The sequence below is a fragment of the Herpailurus yagouaroundi genome, unplaced genomic scaffold, assembly GCF_014898765.1.
Source record: "Herpailurus yagouaroundi ecotype Mexico unplaced genomic scaffold, PumYag 355, whole genome shotgun sequence".
NCBI classification, from domain to species: Eukaryota; Metazoa; Chordata; class Mammalia; order Carnivora; family Felidae; genus Herpailurus; species Herpailurus yagouaroundi.
In genome coordinates, this window is record NW_024412572.1 from 2,930,265 (window position 1) to 2,940,127 (window position 9,863).

A 9,863-nucleotide genomic window follows, 5' to 3' on the forward strand; every position below is an offset into this window, starting at 1 on the left:
TAGCCCCAAGAATGTTCATTTTCCATATGCTCCCCAGCTGGCTACCAGCTCAGTCTCCTAAAGGTTAAACTTGTGTTCCAGGGCATTCTTTTCCAGCATTACCTTCCCTTAAAAAAATGCAATACATCAGTGGTTAGGATATCAAAGCAGCTACACACACACACACACACACACACACACACACGCAAATGAATGCATGCACACACGCCCATCCACCTCCATGCATCTCCTTGTGAAAAACCATCTAACTCTTTAGGCTGTATTTCACAATTTCCCAGTAAACTTTTATGCTTTCTTGCCACAGAGACCTCTATTATTGACAGGCAATGTCATTAACTGAACTCTGTAACAACTCTGCCAAACTCCTCAGTGATAGCCAGCTTCTAGAAAAGGCTTCTGATATCTCTTTGCCTTCTACTTCTTTGCTTGTCTGCACCCCTGGCTCCCACCACAGGCATGTCTGTGCTTGTTTCATTGGCCTTCTGTATACTGTAGCCAAATATAGGCCAGGACTGAAGGAAACAAATCCACTGCCCCTCAGAGTACTTCTGACCTGCTCGGTGGTTCTGCTCTTCTCAGCTGGGCCAGCCTCCATCTGGAACCAAAGACCCAGGGGTTCCAGTCAACACTGAGGGGCCTGCATTGCAGCTTGTTGTGAACATGTGTGCCTTTTGAGACATCCACTCACCCGGTGTAACTTGAGAAGGTATGTGTAAGGAGTCTGGGTCTCCTTAGATTTGGAGGTTAGTCTGAAGAAGGTCCCAGTTGAGGGACCTTTCTGATTCTAGCCTGCAGTGGCTGTGGCTTGTCCTGGGTTTGTGGAACCCCGAGCACATTCAAGGACCTTGGGCCAGGGTTGAGGACAGTGTCGGGGGGCAGGGTTAGAGTGGAAGGAGGGACCGCTGTAGGCTATTGGCTATTCTCCAGGCTTCAGAGCACCCTCCCTGGGATTGAGCAGAGCTGGAGTTCTGGGAGGCAAAGCCAAGCCTAATCGAGGACCCGGCATTGGATTTGCACACCCAGGGCCGTCAGATCTTGAAGTCTGGGGGATGCGTCTTCCTGGTGAAGCCAAACAAATCTCTAGGTAGCCATAAACTGACTACACAGATTTCATTTCTGAACACATGTTCAAAGGTGATAAAATAAATGCAGATGGTTCCTCCAAGCCTCAGTGGAGCGTTTTTACATTGACTAAATAAACTAAAAAGCACACATGAACACATATAGGGGAAAGGGAACAACAAAGAAATCCTCAAAAATGCCAACCCTCATTGGGTACAAGTGTAAAGGAGATGTAGCAAGAACAAGGCCATCTCAAGAATTTGCGAGAAGGAACAAAATACACACTCGTGCACATCGGAAAAGCACATCGTTGCTAGTAGTTCCACTGAGGAGGGTTAGGAATACCTTTCTTGGTTTGTCAACTGAGGATTCAAGTCCAGTTAGGAAGACTGGGCCAGGGGAACTAGGTGAATGTTACCCTGAAGACTGCCTCCTGGGAGCTGGTGATTAATCAACATACTTTAATCAGGGTCAATCCTCCACTGTGAAGTTTAGAAATTCCTACCAGAATTCCAGAATGAGGACTCCTGCAAATCCCCCAATAGCTAATCATCATCATTGTCATCATCAGTAACACTCAGAGGGACTTACAAGCCAAGAACTGGATGATTTGATTACATTGTGAAACAATCTTATGAAGTAGGCTCTATCCTCATTTTATAGACCAAGAAACAACGGTTCAGAGAGGTTAAGCAACATGCTCAAGTTCACACAGCCTGTAGATGGAGGCAGACTGTAGACTTATGAGAGGGCAGAGAGAAGCCCCCACCAATGGCCAACAGAGCTTCTCACCGTTGCCATCATTAAGAAAGTGAGGAGTGTCCAGTCTGGTCACAGCTCTCTGTGCAGGAGAATCTCATGATGCTGAAAGGCCCCATCAGGACAGGTGAGCTATCCATGGACATGTAGATGCTGGCAACAAAGCTCAGCCAGAGCCTGTTTCCTCCTATTCAGTGAAGTTTGTCACACTGAATCACACCTCCCTGTGTCCTGAAGCTCCAATAGGAAACCAGGCAATAAGGGAAGATGAAGGTGAGTGTAGAGTTTTCCTGGAACCAGACACCAGCCCGCCAAGTCTCCTCAATCACAGCGATGAGTTTAACTTTGGAGCTATCTCAATGGCAAGTATTGACGCTGGATAGAGACGTGCCTCCTGGGAACCCTGAGGAAGGCTCCACCCTGGGCCCACAAGCCCAACATGTTGACTTTGGCAGCACTTGAATGCCCTCTTGTGCCAAAAAAGTTACTGGAACCAGGTAATGCTTCATTACTCTGCCACCCAGCACAGGGGAGGCAGAGCCGTTCCAACGGCCTGAAGGCTGGAGTCCTTTCTGGAAGGTTTTCATCTCATCCTCAGGCTCACTCTCTCGCCAGAGCTGTCCTTAGCCCAGAAGCACACTGCTTCAGACTTGCTCTCGACGTTCAGGCAAACTCCTTCCGCTAGGGATCTATTGTTTAGGGATGGTGCCTTCCCAGACTGGGGTCTCTGTCACCCAAGCCCATCTCCCCAGGTGGCCAGGCCCTCTAGACAGGCTCTATACCAACTTGGAATAGCAGTTCTAGAAAAGGAGCATTAGTTCCAGCCTGAGAACTGGGCTTGGCTCAATCATAAGACAGCCACTACTCTCAACTGGTCGGTTGTGTTCTTCCTCATGAAGCAGGAGCTACAAAAGGTTTCCACGCAGGCAACTAAGCTCTCCTTTTCCCTAGGGCTGTAATGTTCATTCTGAAATGCAAAGTGTTGCACAGAAGGCAGGGGCCAAGGAGGCTTAGAGAAGAGGAAACAAGACTGTGTTCTCATTCAAGCTTGGATTTACCTCTTCACTCTGCCACCTGCCTGCTCAATGACTGTGGGCAAGTTAAACCCTCAAGTCTCAGTGTCCTCATTTGTAAACTGGAGGTTGTAATGCCTACCTCAAAGGGCTTGTGACAATGAAGGGTGGCAGTGTTTGCAAGTGCTTAGCAGAAGGTGGGCACAAGGCAAATTCTTCATGTCCTGCCTTCATATTTTAGGCATCCAGAACCAAGTGTAGTACAATGATGCTCTTAACCAAAGCCACTGCAATTTGTTGCATCTGTTTCAAGAGGCTCATGCCACATAAAGAACATATATTTTATTAAGCATGTGTTAGAGAAATCTTGGGGCCTGGGCTGCTCTAGACGGAGTACACGCAGGCCCTGAAGGCAGGGCAATGGAGGAAAGGCACAGGACTGGGCTCCAGAGCGGGAGAGTGGGTATTTGTGCCTCAGACAAGATGGGAGATGAGAGTCCTTGGGCTCTAGCACCAGGGGGAAGGTCTGCTTCCCAGTGGGGAAGGACTTGGGAGAACGACCTGGGGGAACTCCTTAGGCTTGCCTTTGCGAACTGGTGTGGCTATCACCATGGCAATCTCTTTGGGACTCAGTAGCACCTTCCTTCCATCTCAGAATGATGAATCCACCAAAAAATGTTACAGAGGGATACAAGAGCTAAGAAAGAAGAGGAAGGGAAGGAAGATGGAACTATGTCGAATGCCTACCCTATGCTAGGAAGTCTAGTCTATAGTGGTTATTTAGCTGACCCTTCATGATAACCCTGTGAGTTGTCAAGAATCCCCATGTGGGGACCTTCTGACCCTAGGAAACAGAGGCTCGAAGAGGCTTCAAAGCCATGCCCCCAGTCACAAGGAAGTGAGGACCTAGGATTTGAACACAGGTCTGACTCCAAAGTGCAACCATCTTCTAATTCCTCATGCAGCTCTGGGAGGGGCCCCGATAGGAGTGGGGAGGCCATGTGCTCAGAGGATCTCTGATGAGGAAGGAAGTTTGCTGCCATGTGTAGATTATCCATGATCCACTTCAGCTTGCTTTTGGGTAACTGTACAATTATTCTGTTACAAACAGTTAAAACATTTTTTCCTATATGCCTAAAAGGATGAAAACCACTTACAGAAAGCAAAACAAAAGGCAAAGCCAAAAACCAAAAAAGAATCCAACCCTTAACCCCAAACCCCAAAACAACAAATGTGCTGAAAAGAAACTTCCAAAACTAAAATTGCCAGGTTTGTTATTATTGTTCCGGGGCCGTAACGTTGGAGCAGATCATGATTTTAATTGGCAAAAGCGACAGCAGAGAGAGGAGAGAGCAAGTCCTTGATGGTGAACTTGCTGGCCAGAAGTTAAGTGTGGAGCTCAAAGCTACCGGGTATCATTTCAACGGACGTGGTAACAGTGCATTTAATGAACTAATCAAACATGAAGTATACCAGAAGGGGGGACATCACTGCGTCTACACACAACTCTGACAGCATCTGATTTTAACAAGTTTACTAAAACGACAGTCATGGCCTTGACAATACTGAATGCAGAATACTGGTGTACACAGATTTTACACAGGGACAGAACAGCTCCTGAGAGCCGGGTCACAAAATAAGGTTTAACAGATGGGAGAGGCCTGAGGGAAGGCAAGCACACTGATTTTATTGAGAAAAAAGCTTATATACTGTAGGGTTGCTGAAGTTTAATAAATAAAGGTCAACTTATAATATATAAAAACAATATAAACATTTATATGCTACATGCATATCATATAATTTAAAGTAATAATTTATATATGGGGAGAGATGCCAATTTATGTTCTTCCAATTTTTCTCGACAAGGCACACACACAGGAGGTGTCTATCCGTATCCATCGCCAGCCTACAAGTTTATTGTTTTCTGACGTCAGTGCGCGGACGTAGGTTTGGGAAGTTTTGCACTGAGAGTTCCAGTGTTTATCGTCAATCCCCCTGCAACCGTTTTTGACAGGCCTGGCTTCTTTACATCTCGTCTCATAAAAATATTGTTTGACGGGAGAGTTGCCGGTTTTGATCTCCCCCAGCACCGTGACCTGGTGTCCCCGAATGTCGATGGCCGAGGACTTGTCGGTTACCCACAGGCTCTCGCTGTCGCATACCGAGTACTCACCTCGGTGACTCTTGTGCTCTGCGTACCTCTTCCTCCGCGACGTTCTGTTGGCCGCCACGGGGTTGCCCACGTAATCCTCCATGAGATACAAGGGAGGGGGCTCCAAGGGGGTGCTGTCACTCAGCAGGACCCGGGGCGAGCTGTAGCGTCTCTGTTGCCGCAGGAGTTCTGTGTCCATTGCAGTCACTGGCTGGAATTCCGACTTGGTGGGCTCTCCCTGCTCCGGCTTTCGGGGGGCTTCTGCTTTGGGCAGGGTGCTCTGGTAGTTTTCCTTAACGTCCACCATCTGCTTGGAGAGCTTGTTTTTCAAAATATCTGCCTGGATCAGCTTAATAATCAGGGAATTTAGTGAGTCTTCAGGCAAACTCCTTTGATCCATGTTGTTACCTTGGATGCCACGGAGATATGCGAGAAATATCACATAAAACAAGATGGACATCACCTTGTTCACCTGTAAGATCTGAAAAGGAAACGCAGGTGTTAGTAGCAGGCTGTGGCAGCTGAATCCATGTCATTCTGGGTTGAGTAACCCTGTGAGAGAGCAAGCAAGAGCAGGGTGTCACCTTCCAGAGTCCTCTCTGATGTCAGGGACCAGGGCTGTCAATTTCTCTCCTTGGGAAATACCGTCTCAATAGGAGTCCTCTGCATCTTTAAAGTACCTTTTTCTCTTAGACCTCTCAAATCTTCCCTCCAGCATTGTGGCTGTGTGATAGGGAAAGAAGTGTGTGTGTGTGTGTGTGTGTGTGTGTGTGTGTGTGTGTTGTGCAGGTGAGAGACAGAGAGGGCAAAATAACTTTTTTTAAACCAAATACATGAGTGGTGAGATCTACAGTACACAAGAGTCAGGGCTCTCCCCAGGACCCATGTTCCTAGGAGCCTCAATGGCAGAGGGAGGATGAGGTGAGCACTTTGGACTTCTGTCTCTGCTCTCAGAAATCCCCGATGGCATCTGCGTTTGATGTGTGCTCTATCTGCAGCCGTCTCTTCTGTGTGGATGACGTCCTGCTACTTCTTTAAACATCACTTGAGGGGTGCCTGGGTGGCTCAGTTGGTTGAGTGTCTGACTTCAGCTCAGGTCATAATCTCACCATTCGTGGGTTCGAGCCCCGCATCGGGCTCTGTGCTAACAGCTCGGAGCCTGAAGCCTGCTTTGGATTCTATGTCTCCCTCTCTCTCTGCTCCTCCCCCATTCACGTTCTGTCTCTCTCTCTCTCTCTCAAAATAATAAATAAACATTAAAAAAAAATTTTTAAGTATCACTTGAGCCTGAAAAGACCAGAGTCCAATGTACCTTGGAAAATTATGAAGAAATTGAATCTAAAAATTATAAAGGTGTGTTTACATTCTTTTAGCAACAGGAGCAGACTTGCAATTGTCTCAAGGAACAGAGCTCTACTGCCCTCCCCCACACCTGATGAAGCTTCTGGGTCTCTCAAAGAAATACCTGAGGATGGGGTCAGGTCAGCTGCCTGCATGATGTAGCCTCAGAAATGGGCTCCTCCCTCGCCAGGCCATGTCTGGTGGACCTGTTCTCTTGACCTTGTAATGAACTTGTGGGCTGCTCCCCACTCTGTGAGAAGGCCTAGCCAAGCTCTCCAGTGGACATGCTTCACCAGGGTGCCCAACTGCTTCACAGAGAACCCCCCTCCCCGCAAACCCTTCACAAAGGGGAGGTCCTGCCAGAGCGCTGCTTGTAGGAGATGGAGACAGAGCAACAACCAGCTCAAGTTAATGGGCTGGACTTGCCCTGAACAGCAAGATTCCCTGTGGATTCACTTTTGTTTGTTTGTTTGTTTGGCCTTTTAAGTTTCTAGTACAAAATGTTTCCTTTGGTGGCTGTGTCTTAATTTTGCTATCTCCTTGTTGAAGTGGCATTTTAATCCATCCACACTCTCCTTCCGTTGCCACAGCAGAACCTTTAGACGTGGTTTCTGTCGGGTCCTTACGGAATTATAGGGCTGGCCTCAAGATACATTTCTGGCTGGTTCTCTCTCACTAGAGCAAAGCCCAGCTTTTCCGAAGGTCGGTGCTGCAAGGAGGCGCTTCAGGTGGGGAGGGCTGGCTACAGGAGTGATCTCCACCTACTCCGTGATCCACAGCACTGCCCTGAGGTTTCCATCCCTTAGTTACCATCACTACCACCTCACTGGCCTCCAGGGCTTCGCAGTTTCCTCTTTAAGGCTCTAAGCATGGAAAATAAAAAACCTTCCCTCGGTTCACCTTTGGTATTTGCAGAAAGACTTTACTAAATCCAGGGGGAAAATAGAAGGGAAATAAACAAGAGCGGCACAAGAAACAGAAGCAGCCCTGCTTACCAAGTACCCATGCCCGAGCTTGCCCACGCTAACTAGCTCCCGGGACTTCCAGACGCAGCCTCTTTCCTGTCTTGTCTGAAGCACTGCTCTCTCGTTCCCAAAGGCCAACAACGCTGCAAGCACTTCGCTCCAACTTCCTCCTCCTGGCTCTTGGCCCACCTCTTTGATAAGGGGACCATCTTCTTTCCATGGGAACCACTCTTTTGGGACAAATGACTCCTTCAAGGTCAAAGCCAAAAGAAGGATTCTAGCTTTGCTGCCCACCCCTAGAGACTGTCCCAGGAATTGTATTATCCTAGGAAAGTGGTTCCCACAGGATAACTGCTCTCCCTCCCACTCTGTGTATCACTGACATTTCCTTCAATACTGCAGGCTTGACAAATTGAAACTTGAGCCCAGAATGAATGGCATACGTGTAGCTAGAATTGCTCATTCCCCACCCCCAAAATGGAATACAGCTGCAATAAAATAATTGGGACTAAGAGTCTATCAAAAAACAATTTATGAAATCCTCTCAAGGCCCAGCCACTGTAAGCTAAGAATACATAGGATACCTGCTCGTGGGGAAATAGATCAAGTAGGGTCAGTGAGAGAGATCCTAGGGACAAGGAGAGTAGATGTGTAGATTAGCAAGGTAATTTACAAGGGGGAACGGACAGGAAGCAAAGTGGATGGTGCCAGTGGATGGCCTTGAGATACAAAAGGAAGACTCTTTATGGGGCTTGAACACGGAAACAAAAGGTTGTAGGAGTAGAAGAGAGATATAAAGCAAGCATTTAATCCAAGTCCTGCAGTTTATAGATGAGAAAAACTTAATTGCAGTTGAAAGAGGAAGAGAAATGCACAGGGTAGAGGGATCCCCTGCACTCCTGGCCAGGTGGCCCTTTTGGTCAGATTACAGCTGGGCTCACGCTCCCCGGACCCAGCCTTGTTTGCTCTTCCAAAAGCTGCCAGGACAAGCTTTAGGAGCCGTGTGCACGTGTCGTTCCTCTCCCCTGGCACACATTCATCACCTCTCCTGTTGAAGTTATCCTCATTCTTCAGTGCCCAGTTGGAAAGCTAACTTCTCCACAAGCCTCCCTCCCCCACCCCAAAGTAGTAACCACCACTTTCTTTGCAATCTCTCAGTGTGTTTTCCAATTGGCTGTGGTACGAGGTATCACAGGCCTCAGGGCACTCCATGCTTTCCTCACAAGATTCCCTCTTTTCCAAGGCCAGGAGCCCTTTCCTGTCTGTGCCTCTCCCCTGCAACCTTTCCATGGTGAATACAAGGTGGAGGTCTGGGTGCAGTGAGCCAGGAACGGAAGTGAGGGTGGCTGAAGTCAGGACAGCTACCTAAGTTGCAAAGCCTTGTGTGAAAATAATGGTGGCAGGAGGTGTGACTGTATGTGAGCAAACCCTCCCAGCCCTCAGGTGTGTGCTCCATGGTCCCACCAGACTTCACATATAAAACACAGATTTGAAGATAAAATTCTTAAGAACTTCAAAATGGTAACCATGGAGCATTAAACCGTGAGTGTGGGGTCCCCTTCTTGAGTGCAGGACCTTGTGCTATGGCACTTGCTGCACACCCAAGAAGCCAGCCCTGGCTGCAGAGACTGTTTGAAGGTAAGAGTAGCCATCCATTTTTGGTCAGGAGGGACAGGCAGGGCCCAGTCCACCAAGGACTGCATGGGAGGGTGTCCTCCTGTTCAGAGCGGTGGACGAGGGCTATAACGTCAGCTGCAATCTGGCTGGGAGAGCCTGGGGTTGTGCAGAGTGAAAAGGCCCTCATGACTACCTGTTTTCCTTCCCTGGGCAGTGACAACCAAGGAAAGTGGGAATTAAATGGGGGCAATGGGAGAAGTCAGGATCATCAGGAAGGAATATTTTATCACTGATACGGCTAAAAATCACCAAAGCATGCTGACCATAAAAAGCAGACTGACTTTTAGTTGATCTTATTACTATTTTTAGGTTCTCTCCTGACAATACTCACTGCTGTACCTGGGTGGACCTGCTCCTACCACCCCTACCTTGTTTGGCATTGCCTCTGGGAGCCCAGGGCATGGGGGGAGGGGGTTAGAACACAGGTCTCCTGATCTTTTAGACAACTCTGGCTCTCTCTCAAGTCCCAAGCACAGAAACTCAGCACAGAAAAATCAGGCCATCATGGGTGGGGGTGGGGGTGAGACCAAAAAAAAAAAAAAAAGTGCTAATATAACAAAGCTTCTAATGCCTCTTAGCATCAGTCCTACCTCTTTCTGGAGCTCCACTGTTTCTTACCATCAAATCCAAAATCTTATGATGATACCTGGGAATACTCAGTGGGCGGAAATCATCTGCAGGCTGGTCAGTGTTTCTAAGGCACTTGCAAGGCTGCATTAAAAACCCAGCAGGAGGGGCGCCTGGGTGGCTCAGTCGGTTAAGCGTCCGACTTCGGCTCAGGTCACGATCTCGCGGTCCGCAAGTTCGAGCCCCGCGTCGGGCTCTGGGCTGATGGCTCGGAGCCTGGAGCTTGCTTCCGATTCTGTGTCTCCCTCTCTCTCTGGGGGGGGGGGG

General features: G+C 48.4%; 1 protein-coding gene across 1 annotated transcript in view; it reads right to left on the reverse strand.

Annotated features, from left to right (window-relative positions):
• Nucleotides 1-4,133: 4,133 nt before the first annotated feature.
• The window catches only part of NTF3 (neurotrophin 3), a 67,649-nt gene continuing 61,919 nt past the window's right edge, over nt 4,134-9,863 (reverse strand). The window contains exon 2 of the mRNA XM_040463043.1: nt 4,134-5,467. Within this exon, the coding sequence (XP_040318977.1) occupies nt 4,673-5,467 (795 nt within the window). The 3' untranslated portion in view covers nt 4,134-4,672. The remainder of the gene's footprint in view (nt 5,468-9,863) is intronic.